Here is a 20,122-nt window from a genome sequence, read left to right as displayed (position 1 = left end):
GTGAGGACCATTGAAGACACCTTATGCAATTGTTCTCCTTCCAGTCATGAATTCATCTAGCTATATGACTTGATGCATTGTCATCCTGTAGCAAGTTATTGTCCCCATATTCAAGGAGATGGGCTGATGGCACTACAAAATTTTCCAGAATGTTCACATATCCTGTTCAATTTAACCGTCTATCAACTCTAGCAAGCATGTCCCCTTGTATGTCATGGCACCCCACACCATCACCCCACCACCTTCAAACTTCACAGTTGGAATCACACAATTATCCCTGAACTTTTTACCTTGACGCCTACGGATGTAAATAGGCCATCATTTTGAAACATGTTAAATTTTGACTCATCTGCGAATAACACGCATGACCAGTCAACCCAAGACCAGTGTTCATAACGTCTAGCAAACTCCAGACGCAGTTGGCTATGTCTGGCAGTTACAAGTGGCTTCTTAACTGCTAAATGTCCATTGAGGCCAGCGGCACTCAGTAGAAGTCAGCGTCTCACAGTAGAATTTGAAGCATTCACTCCAGCTTCCTGCCGGACCAGCCTCGGGGCAGGAACAGTTAATTTTCGGTTCTGGGGGTAGGTTCGCGCAAGTAGCCTGTAAGTCCTTACGTTGGAGACCTGGGAGCGTCCAGATTTTGGTTTAGGAGCACGGGAACCGGTCTCTTGTAGACGTTGTAGGGTCTCGTAGACCTGACCTGTTGACCTGAAATACAAAATCCATGAGAGTCTTAAAAATGGGAAAATTCTTACTTTTGTTTGCCTGAAACAACAATGCAACAATAACAGACACTTTAATTTAAGACAAAAACGTATATTAAAAAACTTAGAATGACATACCTTGACCTTCTAAGCTGGCGTGCAATCTCTGCAACAGGAACACCGTGATCCCTTATAATCTCACAGCATAATTTCTTCTCCTGTGACAGCATTCTTCTTTGTCTGTACGTACACTTCACTTTATGGTTAATTGAAATGTACAAAAAAACAACATTTGTTTAAGGGAAAAATCTTTTTTGGAGGGGTCAAAATATGCAAAACTAGCCCTTACTGGGTCAGTCAAGCAGTATAAATGTGGTGACAAATACTGCAAAGTCAGTCATTAATTGCACATAACACGTAAATTATCAGTTAAATCTAGAACCATTTTACTTTTCTTAAAATTGTACTACATTTTTGTCAAGTTTTAAAAAAAAGTATATTTCGGCTTATCTGGAGGTTTTAATTATATCCTTTTTTTCTTGGTCAAGGTATAACTCTAAAGCTATTCATGGGATTCATGATTGACTCAAAAACATGATCAATGGGAGAACATTGACTTAAACTATAACTTCGATCCATGGGGAAACATTAACTTAAATTATTACTATGATCAAAAGGGAAAAATTATCTTAAACTACTACTATGACCAATATGGGAACATTTACTAAATCAATAAGGGAACATGTACGTAAACAATAACTATGATCAAACGGAGAACATTATCTTCAAATATTCCTATGATCAAGAGGGAAACTTAACTAAAACTAGTACTATGATCAATAGGGGAACATTAACTTGAACAATTACTATGATCAATAGGGGAGCGATAACTTAAACATTGACTATGATCAATATGAGAAATCTATTTTAAACTATTACTATAATCCATAGGGTAAGATTGATTCATACAATAACTATGATCAACAGAGGAACATTATCTAAAACTATTATTTTGATCAAGAGGAGGACATAAACTTAACAATGATCATTAGAAGAATATTATCTTAAACTATTCTTATGGTCAACAGGAGAATATTATCTTAAACAGTTACTATGAGAAATAGAAGAATATTATCTAAAACTATTCCTATGATCAATAAGAGAATATTATTTAAAACAGTTGCTATGATCAATAGGGAAATATTATCTTAAACTATTCATTTGATCACTAGAAAAATATTATCTTAAACACTTACTTATGATGTGCCCCCTTCTGTTTTGGGGGTTAGAATGGGGGGCGGTAGTCCCCCTCATCCAGACCTGGGGTAATCACTAATCGTAATCATCGATTTTTTAATTGATTACATGATTACACTGTAATCATCATGTAATTGATTACCTTGCTCAAAATTGATTACATTAATTGTAATTAATCAATTACAGCTTTAAATTTAGTTCCAGTTTAAATTTTGATTAGAATTAGATTTTATGATGAAATTTCTATCAGATTTGACATTGAAAAATATTTAAAAATTCAAATAATTTATTATTTACACATGTTTACAGTTTAACTAAAGGGAGTTAAAAAATCAAGTGAGACATTTTTTAAACATCACCACAATGAAAAAAAAGTTTTTAAACCATACAGTTAACCAAAATTTTAATGAAAAAATAGACATCATTTTTTTGGGTGGATTTTAAACCAAAAAAATTTGAATTTATTTATTTTTTGAGTTTTTTAATTTTCCTTTAAAAAGATCTGGAAATTTTACAGCACAGTGCAAATTGTTCCCCATTTAAGATTTATGGAAACCCCAAATCACATTCCCAAAATTTTGTTTTCCCAAAATTAAAGGGGGAATTTTTAAATTTTGTTTTACTTTTTTTGGGGAAAAACCCTGTTTTAAAAAGTTTCAAACAATGTGGATAACTTCTTTACTTTGTATATTCTAGAGTTTATGTCAGATGCATATAACCATATTTTAATTATATGCAACAGTTCTTTTGTAAGGTGATAGACAATGTGTCTATATTATAATACTGTTGTACCATTTAAGTGTTTGTAAAAAAACTGATAATTTCTTTGTAAAGTCTATTGTCTCTTTGAATTCCCGTATAAAAAATTATTGTTTTCACACCTGTTTTACACCTGTATACAGCATACTGTACAATTGACACTTTTAAAAATTTCTGTTGCAGAGAGTTCATTATGAAACCTACACCAAGAAGACTGAGGACCATTCCTGCATCATTGGCCCTTGTAGAGCGTTTGTTTAGTGTTGCGGGTAAAATTTTCCGTCCTGATAGATGCTGTCTGACTGATAGACGGTTTCATGAACTTACGATGCTAAAGTGCAATGCTAAAATATGATAAAGTGAAGTGACAGTAACTAAAAGTGTGTTAAAATGATGACTGTTGATGAGCTGGAAATCCTTTGTGTATATAATGTATATAATGTAAATATTAAATAGCATTAAGAAACTTTTGTTTATAGTCATACATGAAATGGAAAAGGAGAACAATAATTAAACTAAATTCATATGATTTATAGAAGTAATATAATTTTAAACAATTACTATGATCAATAGGAGAATATTATCTTAAACAATTAATATGATCAATAGGGGAACAAAAACTATAACTATGATCAATAGGAGAACAATAACTTAAAACTATTCATATGATTTTATAGAAATAATAATAGAGGATATTCAAGTTTTTTCTATAAATACATGATTTATTTTCATCGATGTGGTATGAAAATAAAAATATTTCCTGAGTGGCGGTAGCCACGAGTGAAATATGGTAATTTTTTTCATGCCACAAGATGAAAAAAATAAATCATGTATTTATAGAAAAAAAAACTTGAATTTTCTGTTTATTATGTACATTTTCTCTTTTTTGCGATAAAATTTGAAAAACTTTCCCTTAAATTTTGTGTACTGGTAGAATTTAAAAGAAAGTAGTCCGGCAAGACACCAGTGAAATAACGGAAAATATGTTTCACTGCGGGGAAAATAGAATTTTTACAGTGAAAATACAGCAATGAAAATACCAATTTTATTTCATCAGTATTTCTCAATATTTCATTTATAAGTATATAATAAAATCTTAAACAATTACTATGATCAATAGAATAATATAATCTTAAACAATTACTATGATCAATAGGAGAATATTATCTTTTAAAAAATTAAAAAATGATCAATTAGGGGAACTAAACTATAAAATATGACCAAAAAGGGAGAACAATTATTTAAATTAAAAATATTCATAAAGGGGTTTTTAGAGGGAAAATTTAAACCCTTAAAAAAATTACTATGACCCAAAAAGGAGAATATTATCTTAAACAATTACATGCCCTTCAAAAGGAAAAACATAAACTTTTTTACTTAAAAATTTTACTATTTAAATAAGTCTTTTTTCCAAATTTGGGCTTTTCTCCTGTGAACATTTTTAAAGAACTTTTCCAACAAATTTACTTAATATATAGAAAAATTGAAACATTAGTGAATGGCCAATGGCCCTTCAGAATGTTTATGGGGTTCTAACCGGTAGGGGACTTATGGATTGCTTGCAATACTATGATAATTGCTTGTTATTTCAGTCGTTTACAATGATGGGAGTGAAAGGGAGTTATCGATTCTAAATTCTTCCCGTAGTCAACGGGCCTAAGATAATTCATCTGTTAACTTTTAATCTCTAAGCAGTGATTTAATCTACCCATGCAACCAGTGCAGACCAATATCAGCAATGATGGCACATCCAGTCTGCACTGTTTTCTTTAAATTTAGTCAGGACATATTTTGGAATTTTTCCCTAAAAATGATGAGTGGTTTTGCCAATACTAAAAGATAGACAAGTCCATTTAAGATATTAAGTGGCGGAAGGGTTAAATTCACTTTCATAACAGGTTTGATGATAAGTTTCCAGGGTGTCGATTCTGTATAAACAGTTGAGGAACAATTACGATATCAAATGTTTGCATATCTCAGGTAAAGCCTGAATGGCCCGTATTGATCATTATAATAAATAGTGTCATAGAACCGAGATAGTTGTGTGCCGATTGCGCGACCCACTCGGAAAGACCATTTTTACATTCACTAGAGAACTATTGATGTTTGTATTTCTGATTGATTATCACTTGCCGGACAACTAAACTATTTTGACGGGTTCGCAAATGTTTTTGTTGACTCTCCAATTGACAGCAGCTGTTTTTACAGCGTAAAAAAGTGAATGATAATACTGTACAATTAATCGCCTAATTTTTTTCTATAAAAAGAATAGCGCTTGAAAAGAATACGTATTGAAAATGCGAGTCAAAAAAATTATTTTTTTTACTTTGGTAGGTTTAACCTATAGCATGATATCTCCAGGAGAAAAAAGAATCGATTTCATATAATTTGAATATCTTTGAAGTTCTTAAGAAAGTTTATGTCAGAAAAAAAAGTATGTATGCAGAATGAAATATTATTAACACATTGATTTATTTATTCTGGTCTGCAAGACTTGATCTGAAACTTATTCGGAATGAAAATTCATTGTGACTGTTTCAAAAGAATGCACACCCCACTTATCATAGTTTTGAATTATATATCCGTACCTTTTTGTAAATTTGCTTCAATTTTAATGTAGAATAAAGGGAGACAAGAAGTTGCAAGCATTTTGATTTTTGACTTATAAAAACACTGAAAAATACATGGATAGGTAATATCATTTATTGGTGTTTTTTTTTTACAAAAACAAAAAAGATATATTCAGGACTGCTGATCAAGATGGCTGCTATATCTTAAAACAGAAATGAACTTTAATCAACATTTTCTGGACCGTTGGGTAAATTTTGTTTAAATTCATTTGAAATTATCTTTGAGTGATACTTGTGTTAAAAAGTTGATTAAAGCATACAGTCTGCAGAATAAGATGGCTGCCTACATACCAATTTTAGAAATACAATTGAACTGAATGATTTAATTTTGATAAATCATCCGTGTGAACTATTAAAACAATGTTTCTAGCCAATTATCGATATATATAGTGAATTTTTTTATACCTTTATGCAAATTGTGTAAACTTCTCTAAAATCATCTATTTTGTACAATCAACATTTATTTGAGCCTGTTTAAAATTTGCAAGCAATTGTCTGTCATTCTAAAACTATGCTGTTTTATGGATAATGATCAATAAGTTTTCAACAGGTGTTTATGAACTACTGAGGGAGAAGTTTTGTGCAGCAGAAAATCAGCGAAATTCTTTTACAACAATAACAAATGAATATGCACGCTTTAATTGAAAATTGTTATTATTATCTAAAAGACCATATTTTCAAAAGAATGTGTGAAATATCAAATATGTTAAAGTTACAAATGTCTAATTTTTTAATATTAACAGATGTCATTACCGGCAGAATAAATGTGACTTTTTCTCTTTGTCTAGTTAATTATGCTAAAAGTTTTATTATAATTTAAGTAGGTTATAATGTCAAATAAGCTGTCTGTACTTAAATTGTTAAATCTTATGACTGATAAAATATGCAAGTGATGATTGTTGTTATCAATTCCATGTTGCTATGTTACATTATTTTGTATAGAAACCTGATTGATCATTTTGTTATTTATGGAACAAAAAGTTAACATTCTATTGGTCAGTGTAAAACGAAACCATTTTTAGAATTTTTGTAAAGATAGAAAAATTGGACAGATAGACTTTGGATTTCCAAGAGATAACATTGTGACTTTCCACTAAAATATTTGTTACTGTTTATAATGCCTATTTGTAAAAGTTATGCGCATATGTTATATATTATTTGTGATATTCCATAAAGGAACGACCATTTAACTAAAACGCGACATCGTGTTAGTGATTCAATCCAACCTTAGTGAAACAAAATTTAGGGCATAAAAGTACACTTGGGATTATCTCCGTCTCCTTTACAAAAGAAAGCAAGAAACCTATTGATACAAAATTTCAAAGTGCGCCGAGATGAAGTAGCAAAAAGCACTGTTGAACGACTTTGGGGCCTAAGCGTTAGATATATTTTAGTTGTTTTTGGAATTAAATTGAAATCAAATTAAAAGTCATAGGATCTTAATATCTTAATAAAAAAAGATCTTCAAACAGTATAAAGCCGTCGATAAGAAGGTCCCATTTGGATTTTTGTCAGTTGAATTATCGCCGATTGTACTAAATATTTTGGCCGTATCAGGGCAGTCGATCCGTCTAAATAGCTTAACTGGATAATGAACCAGTATTCACAAATTCCTCCACCAACGACCATTTCCTAATTCGATAACATTCTCTGTCAATGTTGATCATTTAAGATTGATTTTATGCTTTTTAAGAATGATAAACACTACCGAAACTTAACGTATTGTTAAACTCTCATAATAGGGAATCGTACCAATTTTGAGTTCACTAATTACTTTAAGTTTTACGTATCGAACGAGTAAATTACATCTATATAAACGTATGGGTAGCGGTTCGGAGTTCGACAGACTAATGGCTAAAGATAATATTACTTTTTCAAAGGTCATAATTTTAACCACCATCCTGCTGGAACGGAAAATGAAAAGCATTTAGCCAAACAAGCTACACATCCGTGCAAGTTGAACAGACTCTACACTGCTGGTTCCTCAGTTTCGTATTTTGATAAGGAAACTCCCTTGGTATTCAAATGGACAGTTATTTATACAAAGCAGGGAAATCTTTTACACAAATTCAACAGGATAATTTAACTAAACATTATTTTAAAGCAAGTACAACAGAAACGCTCGTTTTTCGGTGTTATTTTGCTTTTATTCACTACACATGATAAATTAATAGATAATTTGAGTTAGTTTACACTCCTGATCAATACATGATATAATACTTAAAATGAAAGCATATACTCTAGTACATAAGGAAATGTTGAATACAATTCAATCATACTAATGGAAAAATCATTCAGACACAAATTCTGATCTTTTGCTTTAACTAGATAATTAAAGAGTTAAAATAATTGTAGAAGTTTATGTAATCATTAAGAACATACATAATTTTTCAACGATTCAGTACATTTTCTAACTTTTAAGTATGATAATAAGAGTTATTATATAATAGTGAGTAAGACTAATGGATGTTGCAATATCAATTGCATTCAAATGCCATCAAAATGTTGATTGTCCACGACAGAAAATGAACGGAATGCTTTACAAAATTAAGATATATAATATACAAAAGCAATCTTTAGCAATATTATGAAAGGATTGTGATATTAACGCAATGAGCTTCAAGCAATAAAACAAAACAATAATTATGTTACATGCATTCTGTATATATGATTACTCTAACTCCCAAACAAATTAAACAATAAAAAAAGTATATATGTCTGTTTTGTGTTCTGATTTAGTTTGGTTATATTCTAACCAAGAAAATCGACAGATTTTAGCATAATTTCGCCGGACTCCTTGTCAACGACTTTTACAACAATCTCGGTACCTCCAAAAATCAAACTTATTCCAAATTTATGTTTTCTTCCAGAGCTTGTGTCAGAAATAGGCACCTTTAATTTTCCAACCAAACTGCATCCATCTTCTGTAGTAAGCTTCGGGTTTCTTGAGGAGGATGCATATACATCGAAAGCAATGACAGTTTGATCAGCGTTTATAGGATTGCATATTTCTTCTGGTTGTTCCTCATCCACCTTGACTGACTGCCCTGCTTTTACATAAATGCTAAAGATATCATAACATCGTAATTCACCATTATTATCCTTTTCAACCCTTCCTTTAGGATGATTGCAACTATCTTTGTACGTATGAGTTGTTTTATACCCATATGTATACTTGCATATCCTCTCCATTATTGTTGTAGGCTCATGACCAAAGATGACAGCTCCTTTTAAAACTGCTAATCCTGCATCGCCTGGAACGATAACTCTCATATCTTTAAAGGAAGTCTTCACATTCTCTTGCAGCATAGGTGATTCGGAAAACCCACCAACCATTAGGATGGCAGCACAGCCCTGAACAACAGGTTTGGTAAGTAAATATGCAACATGGCTGATTATTCTGCGAACGGTTGGTTTGAAAAATTCAGCGAATACTTCAGCATTAATTCTCAGCTTTTCGCCCACAACTTTGATGTTGCTGCTGAATTTTGACTGTTGAAATAATTCTTTTAAGTCAAGTCCAGCCATATCTTTACAAAGTTTAGAAAGGGAAGGTATTATACGCATCGTCACTTTTCCATCTAGTTTGGTCGGAGAAATTTGTCGTTTGTCTTTTTCAAAGTTACGATACAGTTCGAAGTAATCATCCAAATGATCTGTTTTGAATTTTGCAAAAATTCTAGCACCTGAAATACATGTTTTTTAATTTAATTTTATGTGGTATCAAATATGTCTTTTGACATTTCATATGTAGCACCTATTATGAGAGTGGCATGTCCGAAATATTAAATAGGTCTTACACGACAAAAACTATAAAATATAGTAGAATAGTACCTGTAACAACTTTTAATTGTTTTGATTTTGTATCAAAAGTAGCATTTATGAATATTTTATACATGTTATAAATCATATATTCTACAAATTCTATTTAGCATTATTTTATAATTTCACCTCTAAGTTCTGTAGAGATTTTTTATTACAAGATGAATTATTTGGGGGAACTGATTTCTATCAATAAAATATTTGAGCTTACCAACAATACTTGTAAGGAACGCTTCATATGCTTCGTCTACTTTAGTTCCGCCCCAAGCACCTCCGCTTGGTTGATGAAGTTCCTTCAAGTTTCCCTGGTCGTTCACTTCATGAACAGTTATGTCAACTGTACCACCTGTAATAGCCATTGAAATACAACTCTCATTCGATAGAATATCCCAAATGGTATTTCTTTCCAAATTGAATAATTTCATTTATAAAAACATATTGTCTTAATCTGGAAATGTGTTAAACGACAGAGCTTACAGAAGTATAATTCACAAAATTACCTCCTGCATCCAAAACAAGATACTTTGTTCCTGATGAAAATTGACCAAGTGATGTTTCTTCTTTGGATACTGGAAGATGACGACAATACACCGAGGCTGCTTCTGGTTCAAGACATATGGTAAGGTTCTCTTCTGGAATCAACGCCTTTTAAAGCAGAAATATCATTAGACCGTCTGGAGCAAATGTTGGAAGCAGGTACAATAGTTATATAATTTCCAATGTCTAGAATATTGCAAAAATATGTAAATGGTTAAAAAAAAACGGTATAGCATATAATTGATATGTGGGGTTAATATATAAACCAATCGTGTTAAAACAAGGTAAGGGTTTTTCAAAGTGTTCAAGTTAAAGTACCACACCTTACTTTTAGTATCTAAAATAATGAGATTTTATCAAGACAACTTGTACAGATACATGCTGTACTTTCAATCTGTTGCATAATCATTTATATTAATTAACTCATAACAAATAGCACATGTACAATACATTTACACTAATAAAATACCTTCTGTGCTGCCTCTCTCATAAACTGTTTAGCTGCATCGTTCCATATTGCAGGAACAGTAAGAACCCATTGTACATCAGAAACATCGATACGCGTGCTAACCTGATTGTTTAGAGTATCAAGAACATCCTTCATCAAGTACTCAATAGATAACGAGAAAACCTGTAGTGCCGGTAGCTTCTTACCAGTCTCATCTTCGATTGTATCACGTCTTGTCATGCCCTGTGAGGTAAATGTAAACATTGTACTTTACAAGATTTCAAATACATTTTTATGTAAAAAATGGTTAGTCTAATTAACTTTAAAAAGTGAAGAAATTGTCACCTCCGGGGCATTCCGCTAATGTTTCATGCTGTAAGCAATAAATGAAAACAAATGTTCAAATTAAAATTTCAACATGATGCACCAGGGTACTTAGTGACAATCACTTTGTGAAAGTCTAATTCCAGCACTATGAGACATGTTTGAGGACTTGAGCACGGAATAATTTGTTGACGTAAGCATATACCAAGATTGAAACCAGATATATCCATAGGAAAACAATGAAGTTTTCGCAGGAAGTACAGCCCCAATCAAACATAATCTGTAATTTGCATGTAATTATGTTGTGATTAATGCTTCCGAGGGATCACTCTTTCTTCAGAAATGTTCCATATTGTCCTGTCTGACTAGCGTAGGGGCTACGTACAAAGAACGTACCTTTTCCTTGTTGATATTTTCTTTCATATTTTATGCACATACACACCACATTATTATATTTCTTTGTTTTGAATGTAAGATGAAAATATATTTAAGTGAGCGAACACCAGATGCAATATTTAAATGAGTGGCGTAGCCATGAGTAAAAATAGAATAGCAGGTGTTTATGAATGAAATATATTTCAATCTTATATGTAAAACATATAAATTTTCTTTTTATTTCATGCTTTTTTAGTGATTTTTTTACTGATTTCGCCGCGCAACGTCGCGCATTCTCCTTTAAGACGTCATAACATCATGACGTCACATCATCAATTTTAAAATATAGTTCTGATAAATCTCTCAAATTTTGTTACATTTAAGCATGATAAATGATGACATCGATTTTCTTTCTTAAAGAAAGAACATTTACGTATGACGGCATTCATGTTTTCTGTTATTCCATTTAGCTATAATATTCTTTTCATCCGCATTCAGATATAGTTCGGCTACAGTGAAAATTATATTTTATAAATTTCACTAGTGGTTTATCAGAATATAATCATCTGATACATTACACTCAGTAAAACACTGGAAAGCATGAAATAAAGGTAGGTAAATGTTTCAATCTATGTTACCTCACACTAACCTCATCTTTAAAAAGCATCATTTTAAATCTTTTAAAGAAAAACCATTGATGTTGTTCTTTCTCTTCACATATTTCTGCATATTTATCTTCAGCATTATAACCAAATGAGTCTGTTGTTTTTCCGTCAGATTTGATTAGAATGCAGGTTGGAACTGGAAAACAATCTTTTTGATTGTACGTACAAATTTGTAAAAAACCGTTTTATCATAGTAATCCTTTGATTATGATCGAAACAATTTGTTGCAGATCGAATTTGACATGATGATAATAGTAAACCTAATTGTTATTCAGAATTCCTCAATGAATAAAAATTACAGTTTTTGATTTCCAAGTTGGACCCTGATCTTCCAAATTAATGCATAAGCTTTATTTTATGGATAAACGTTGTTAAAATCACATATCATATGATATCTATAAGCATTTTTGCCATACATAGAAGCCATATAGTTACAAATATACAAAACAACAAAAAAAAACTGAAACACTACGATGAACATTGTAAGGGCGCCCGTGGTCGTTGACTTCAAATGAATGTTGCTCATCGCTGTAAAGTATCCGTGCAAAGAGGGGCATATGAGGTCTTCATTCACCAGTAAAGCTGGAAAGTCGACATATGACCTTTACAGTGTTGGTGCAGCGTTAAACACAAACAAATTAATGAATAAAGGAACAAATTATTAGTAATTAAAACGTTTTAGATTTTTTATAATAACATCATATTAACCAATGATAGGTTGATATTTGTCTTCACCCATTTTCACTTGGCTTGAATATCACATCGAGCAGAAAATGTTGTTAAAAAGTAACATCAGGTTATGATGTACACATCCTAGTTCTTAAATTTGTGTTAACTGACAGTAACAGTAGGATACCTTTAAGTGATAAAGTATTTCCCTGAAACATCTTTGCTGATATTTTGAGGGGATCTCGTTCATACTCATGCCTGTATGAAAACGCCCATCCCGAGTAAGTTGTCCCGAAATCAATGGCAACAACAACTAATCGATTCATTGCCTGTTGTTAAAAAATAAAATGTTAAATCTATCTTAAATTTGAGATATAAGCATTGCAAAATATAACATTTCAATAGCAAGTATTGAGAAAGACATGTCAATAATAATTCAGGCAATTGAAATTGACAATTGTTTCATAATGAAACAGATCTTCTTAAAAAACAAACTGTTTATAATACAGTAGAAAAAATATTCAATAAACATTATTGCTTGAAATATTTAACTTGACTTGCTTCGTGTTGTTTCAAAAACATTTTTTCAAAGTGAACCTATTTCAAGGCATACGTGTTTAGGTAATTCAGTGCATCTGTCACAATATATTTACAAATCCATTAGACTCTTTAATCTGTCGCAATAGAATTACTATGACATAAAAATGTAATAACCTATCATAGGAATGTTCTCCCTCTTTTAATTTTCAATTATAATATTCAAATATTCATATCATAGTACATAACTTGATAAATAAAAGGATAATATCTTAATTATGACAAGTATATTTGTATGTTAAGATTTTCCAGTAAAACGTTTTTGCAAGACGAAAAGGAGTGAGGAGTGCTAGTGCATAATACGTAGGAGAGAGAAAAGACAAACGTACGGAAAGAGAGGAAAGATGCATGAATTATGAGCAGATCTAGGGATGATTATATATTACACAGTAATTGATTTAATTACATTCAGATTTTATTGTAATTGATTATAATTAATTACTCAGACTTACCTCTGTAATCAGTTAAATTACATAAACTTTAACTGTAAGGGAGAAATTAATTGATAATTGATTGCACTCAAAGTATAACTGTAAAACAAAAGTAAAACTGTATCATGTGACATAAAGGCATCCTTTTAATTTAAATAGTTGTCTGTTAAATTTGATAGTAACGTAAAAACTCTGAAAACCAGAATCCTCTGAAAACTGGACGATTTTAAAAGTCCTGTATATCCTCCTGATAAGTTCTTTGAAAAATCCTCTCAATAACGGACCTTTGAATTCCGAAATCCGGACGATTCTGTATGGCTACTAATGATTAACATGCATAAAAAATCCATTGAAAACTCAACAGCAATTCAAGTGTTAACTTTCTTTATATTTTAATGTTGACTAACATATACTCCAAACAGATGACAAGTTGAATTAACAGTTAATGGTCACATGATATAGTTTAGGGGTGTTTAAAAAATAAATAAAGACCCTCTTTTTATTTCAAAATTTCCTACTTGTCTATTGGGACTAAACGCATTAGAAATTTGAATTGAAAACTACGAAGATTAGTGTCTATTATAGACTTAAAAGGTATATCTAATATTGATTTCCAATCAATTTCATTGTCACTAAAATGTTTTCCCGGTTAGTTTTTCAACAATTCTTGCATTCCTATGAAGTTTATACAAGGATTGATTTGGTGACTTTGTTTTTTTCAAGTTCTTCTGTGAGAACATTTTTTTTTATTTCTAAAGAAAAAAATTGCTAAGAAATAGTTTTTTATCTTGTGTCTCAAGATTAAGAATTTGTTTTTCATAAAGGGCTTTGTACGAAAATCAAAGAGTTGGTCAATAAAATGTATGCCTTTCCAAGCCATCTTTTCCAGTTTATTGTATTTTGTTGTAATTTTATCTCAGTATTGTTTTATATGAAATGTTTTCTAACTTCAATTTTATCTAAAACAACTTCTACGTAAAACCATGAAATAAAAATATCGCTTTAAAATGTTTCTGTTTTACAAATTTTTGAAACACCCTGGAAACTTAAATTTCATTCAAAAATTAATTTACCACCAATTGGTCTTTAAGTTTAAATAGTCTGAAAAACACTTCACAGAGCCGATTGCTTTCATTTGAAATCCATTTCTTTTCCCAGCAAGTTTTAAAAGAAGACAGAAATGACTTTATGCCATTTAATTTCAATCCTCTTACATCGCAGTTGTATACTTAAGATTTGCTCTCACATTTCTCACAATATATTTACTATTTAAGAAAGCAAACCATATACATTTAGGAAATACGTACACCTAAGAGGATAACGTTCAAATATAACATATTATTTTCAAATTTCAAAAGTTTAAAAGTTATCTTAACGTGTAATAAAGTTTACTTACTTAACGATCGATCCGCACTGTCTATGCCCAAATTATCAAATGGCGCAGTTCGAAAACTTTTGTCTGTACTTGTAAGAGCATATCTTGTTATCTTTCTTTCTTGGTATTGTAATCATAGGATGTTGATAATACGAAGGCCAAAAGGCTTGAAACCATCTAAGTTCAGAAGTGCGGATTGGCTTGCTAGCTGTCACTTTTGAATTGCAATAACATCAGTAATCATCAGTTTACAGGAATAACTTTGATTCAACTGAAAATACCATATTCAGCTTTCCTTTTGGTGCTGTTTGCTTTGCCCGTTTGCCCCGTTTACGTACAGTACCAAAAGGATGCCATTTTATTGAGCCTGATCAGATGTATGCATACTGTCGAATGTTGTATTTGATTCTTTCCGTTCAAGACGTCACTCTCATATTTGATGGAATTAAACTCAACTATATCGTGTTTTTAATAGCGCTTTCTTGAAATCAATGTACAAACAGCGAGTCAAATTGAGAAAAATAATATTTTATTCTTTTTAAGAGCAATTTCCAATACTGTCCACTATTTTCATGGCATATTGGTCTTAATGTTATACACATAAAGCTTATGCAGACAGGTATATTAGGAACAACACTTATAAAGTGGAAGGACATAGGGCGCAGCCTTTTTTAAATTATATCTTAGAAATCTTCTTTGGTTGTTTGGAATATACTATATTCTATATCTTATCAAACTTTTTTACTCATTGTCATTTACTTATTCTTTTTAAATTAAATACTTTGTCTACAAATAAAACAAATGCTTTTAACCTTTACATACACCATGTATGCAAAGGATATCGACCGAATACTTTTAGTTCAGGAAAAACTTGGTTATTTATTTCATGTTATATCAAAAGCACGTTACGCACAAGGTGTTTCACTATATTGGTGACCAGGTATTTCAGAACGATGTATTAGGCCGATATCGAACTTATACACCGTATCAAGTGGCTTAAGCAATGGATAACGATAACGACTCAGGTGATATTCGTCTATGTTGATAAAGAGGGACAAAACAAGGTTAAACTTCCTTTCTTGGAATGTTGTCGTAAGATAATTTGAAGGTCGAAAACCTTCGAGAGATACTAAAATCGCCTGCAAAAATATCGGCTAGTAATGAGTAAGCTAACAAAAACTTGAAAATGACAAATACGCGAAATTGAATCAGACTTTTATAGCACACTATTTTGCATAAACGTTTAGATGACAATTCATTTTTTGACTGAACATCCTGTACTAGATGCTAACCTTTATAAAATTTAGACGGATCTCAAAACAACTAGTTTACCACTTTAATCTGATCCTTTAAGGACACGACTGATCCTTTTGACCATCGAGGAAATGTCATCTTTTGTTCATAATTATAATACTAAGCGATACCTTATCAATAGGTATGTAGAGTTTGTATGCAATATGATCACGATCATTTTCAAACGAGACGAAATGTATCTGATCGTTACAATAAGATACGTGCTTACGCTTTAGTAGATGTTACGAAATTTAACTTAAACGACACGCTTTATTGCAATTGCATAGTATTGTGAGCATAAACGCTTTCACGATCAGGATCAAATATGTACATAGATTTAGAGACGTGTATACAAATTTGGTTTACATAAGCAGTTTTTGTACTTTTAAGTCTGATTTGGTTTTGGAATGACAATATGGTTGCAACCAATTTGTTGTTGTAAGTGTAGATTCTTACGCGGACTTTCATTTAGACAACCTTGTCTTCTTTGCCATTCAGTCCCCCTATGATGGAATTACTTTAAGAGTTTAAAGCAGTTTCTTCTGAAAAAGTTTAGATCGCTGAATAGGACTCATATCTTATTGGTAATTAGCAACATAAACTTGTTATCTTATTAATTTTGTTTTGCCATGAGCCACTTTAAAATTGATAAATGTGTTCCTAAGATAATTTTTTATCGAGTGATACTCAGAAAGGAAGTAAAACCTAGTTTGATTTCGACTTAATAAAATGATTGAGAACCAGACATGAAGTTATTTGTAGTTTCTTTTGTAGTGAAATTATGGTCGATCCCTCACGCGAATCATAATACCCCCCCCCACCCTCACTCATTCTCGTTTTTTGAACGTGAAATATTTACGGCTGCAAACCATATACTGAGGTTATGTCAAAAATACCAATCGATATAAATTTCATAATTATAAGTAGCGTGCTACTTTGGTCTTGTTTTTAAACTGACTTCTTGTTGATCATATTTCAGTAAATATTTAATTTATCAATCTAAGTCAAACTGGATAACAAGCACGCATACTTTTAATTTGTCCTTTTTACCCTTTAATTGATTGCTTTGATATACATATCTACAAATATTGAGACATTATACTGTTTGTAAAAGGCAAGCAGACTAGTGTAACATTTACATCAACACTATTGTCATAACGAAATTCAAACGGCATCATCATTACACAATAAAACTAAAAGAAGTCACACTCCAAGGCCAATTACTCTGACACGGAGCTTTACAAAATTGTGGTCATTTTTAAAGTTCTTTATACAATTACATGCAACATCAACTTTAAAACTACTGAGATATCTACAATTAACGTAATACATTTTTTTGTCGGATCATAATATGTCATACGTCATAACTTCACTGTCAACGGCCCTTTTATAAACATAGACAGTCTTCGGTCAATGTCATAAAAACTTGTCATTTATTTTTTAAAGTCATCTTCCTTTTTGGTTAAGTCCTTCGTTATCTTAGTTTTTGTTTTACTATCAATACTGTAAATGGTCTGGTGCACTGTCCTACCGACAACTGTCGTTACATTAATTGCATTGCTTAATAAGGTTTTCTCTTTTCTCAGATTTAAAGCAAAAATCAAAAACTTCATTATTAATTATTTATATACTTTGACCAAGATCTTACGTTGGCAGAGATGTCGGTTATCATGTTTGAAGATTACAGTTAATACAGTTATCAGTATCGTCCAATCCAGTGACCTTCCATTGAAACTGAATATTGACAATTACTGATAATTTCAGCTACATGTACTTGGAGATTACTTTCAGAAAATAGGTCAAACGTAAGTTTTACTTCCTTTCCAAGAATTGCGTGTATATTAAATGTCGTTGCAAAATAGTTATGGATTTTTGGAATTTAAGCGTATGCATAGTATGCACAAATATGACTGACTAATGTATGAATACACATTATTTAGAAGCATTGATTAATGTTAATAAAATTTACCATTGATTTTTGTTGCCAAAAGTCCAAATTCCCCCTCCCCCACAAAAAACATATTAGTTTAATTTTTAAAAGCCTTTGTTTCATATTACAGTTTTTAAAAAAAGTAACTCCATCAAATTTAGCGTTTTTAAATTTAGTACAGTTATAGGGATTTAAAATATTTTGTCTGAAAGTAAATACAATGTATATATAATTTATTTACATGTTGCTACTTTCATAATAAATTATTACACATGCAGTTTTAACAGGGTAAATGTACCTTTAATTATCTTGATAAAAAACCACTTTTTTTTCTTTAAACTTTTTTTTCTTCTCTGCTTTAATTCGTCTCGCAATTTTACGGAACAAATTTGATTATCAAAAGAAATGATCACCAAGTGTGATCCATTTACTATCCAAAGTTACACACGACATGTCAGAATATGAAAAAATAGCCCATTCGAACATGTCGAAAAAAGTAATTTGGTAGAATTTTGAATGACCGTTCGTGCTGTCATTTGAATGTAAAATATTAAGACTTTTGCTAACCTTTTTACGTATTTTAAACATTTGGGTTGTCATTTAAATAATAGATTCATGTATAAGTTTTTCAATCTTTCAAAATTGTCAACGTATTTTTATCAGTTTTATTTTGAGTTTCTACGATTAAAGATAACGAATCCTAAATTTAGTTATACACATTATTTAACGGTGATTTAAGCCTTAACGTTAAATAAGTACAAACCCAAAAAATATAAAGAAATGCGTTAACTTCGTGCTGAATGTTTTTCAGTGACATTGTTCGGCAGATATTTAACGTGTCCGAGCTTCTGTCTTATAATTCAGGTAGCGTTTGAACTATGCAAAATTATAGCTTTGACTATTATAATATATATAATTTTCCTCAGGCTAGTTTGCGTTATGATTGGTATAAATGATTCTCAAATGATTTAAATAACAGTAAAATTAATGGGAATTAATAAAGATACGATGTTCAATATAACTCAAACAGTTTACTTTATCGAGTCAATGTCTTCTATTTATAACACAACCAATGGGAAATACTATATCACTTTATGATTTGTTTATAAGCATTATTTCTTAGTTGATTTATACATCAACCTATAAGAATCACTTTACATTCTATATGTTTAAACGTCTATCTTATCTCACTAGCGACCCGTACAACTAAAATATACAAGAAAAGCATTGATGCAAAGCATCAAAGGGCGTCCAAGCAAGAAATGCAGAAAGTGAAGATGAACTAGTAGACATATGATGACAAGATATTTTTATAAACTTTTCAATGGTTAATTGGTTTTTACCAGAATGAACGGACGAAAGACATTGTTCATTATGAACTTTGATTGGCATGCTAGAGATTAGAATATTACTTGTTATTTCTTTATGATCTTGATTATTAATAGCAACGGATATACATGTATGCAATCATTTATAATCCATATACATGTGTAACGCATGATCAACACCACACTTGTGGAATTGTCTCTTATTATGTTATCGCTCCCAAAAATATGACACTGGTTATATTACCATGTTGATCATGTTGAGCATAATTGTTTATTATACAATAATTGTAATATCTATTTTAATATAAAAAATACAGATTTTATTAATATTGTTTTCCTCTCTTTTTTCGTGTTTTATGTGCTATTTTAATACTAAGTTTTCACGTTTACTACTCTTTTTTTTATTAAAATTGTAAAATAAATTTTAAGAATTCAATTGTCATATTGACCGACTATTATAAGTCAAAACTTAACTGGAAAAAGTCAGTAAATTATGCTTAATCTTTCAATATATAATATTGCTTATTCTTAAACCATGTACATGTACATTTGTATTTTTCTTTATCATTTTTTTTAAATTATCAATCAATTGAATAATTCATAAAATCTAATTTGTAACTTTGAATAATTCCTGGGCATCTTTACTAAACACGAATAACAAATTAAATAAAATGTTTCAAAGTTGATAGTGTCATATTTATACCATAACAATGTACCTTTTTCTCAATTATTGTACATATTTATTGTTTTTATCTCATATAGATAAAATGAAACATGCTATTGTTGTTGTTGTTGGGGCTTTTTCGAATTGTATGTTTATGTATAATAATAATAATCAATAAATTTGAGAGTTAATCTATGTTTATTAATTATTGTAACCAAACTAAGTGACAAACATTCATTTTGGAAAAAAACTTATTTATCTGTAAAATATTTGTTCTGTTCTGTAACGATATCAAACATCTACTCCAAAAC

General features: G+C 30.8%; 2 protein-coding genes across 2 annotated transcripts; both read right to left on the bottom strand.

Moving 5' to 3' along the window:
- Positions 1-494: 494 nt before the first annotated feature.
- Positions 495-937, bottom strand: LOC132728998 (uncharacterized). Its single transcript, XM_060714723.1, has 2 exons — positions 846-937; positions 495-711 (listed from the first exon to the last, which is right to left on the bottom strand). Exons 1-2 carry the CDS (start codon positions 935-937, stop codon positions 495-497), a joined length of 309 nt encoding a protein of 102 aa, XP_060570706.1.
- Positions 938-7,487: 6,550 nt separating this feature from the next.
- LOC132729001 (heat shock 70 kDa protein 12B-like) lies at positions 7,488-14,661 on the bottom strand. The gene is made up of 7 exons (XM_060714725.1): positions 14,618-14,661; positions 12,381-12,522; positions 11,509-11,660; positions 10,182-10,403; positions 9,676-9,820; positions 9,387-9,521; positions 7,488-9,039 (listed from the first exon to the last, which is right to left on the bottom strand). Exons 2-7 carry the CDS (start codon positions 12,517-12,519, stop codon positions 8,105-8,107), a joined length of 1,728 nt encoding a protein of 575 aa, XP_060570708.1. The 5' UTR covers positions 12,520-12,522; positions 14,618-14,661; the 3' UTR covers positions 7,488-8,104.
- Between the last annotated feature and the right edge of the window lie 5,461 nt (positions 14,662-20,122).

The sequence above is a fragment of the Ruditapes philippinarum genome, unplaced genomic scaffold, assembly GCF_026571515.1.
Source record: "Ruditapes philippinarum isolate M1 unplaced genomic scaffold, ASM2657151v2 ctg3172_1_1_1_1, whole genome shotgun sequence".
Lineage (NCBI taxonomy): Eukaryota > Metazoa > Mollusca > Bivalvia > Venerida > Veneridae > Ruditapes > Ruditapes philippinarum.
The sequence above is the reverse complement of the archived record's forward strand: the minus strand, read 5'-3'. Positions and strand labels throughout refer to the sequence as shown.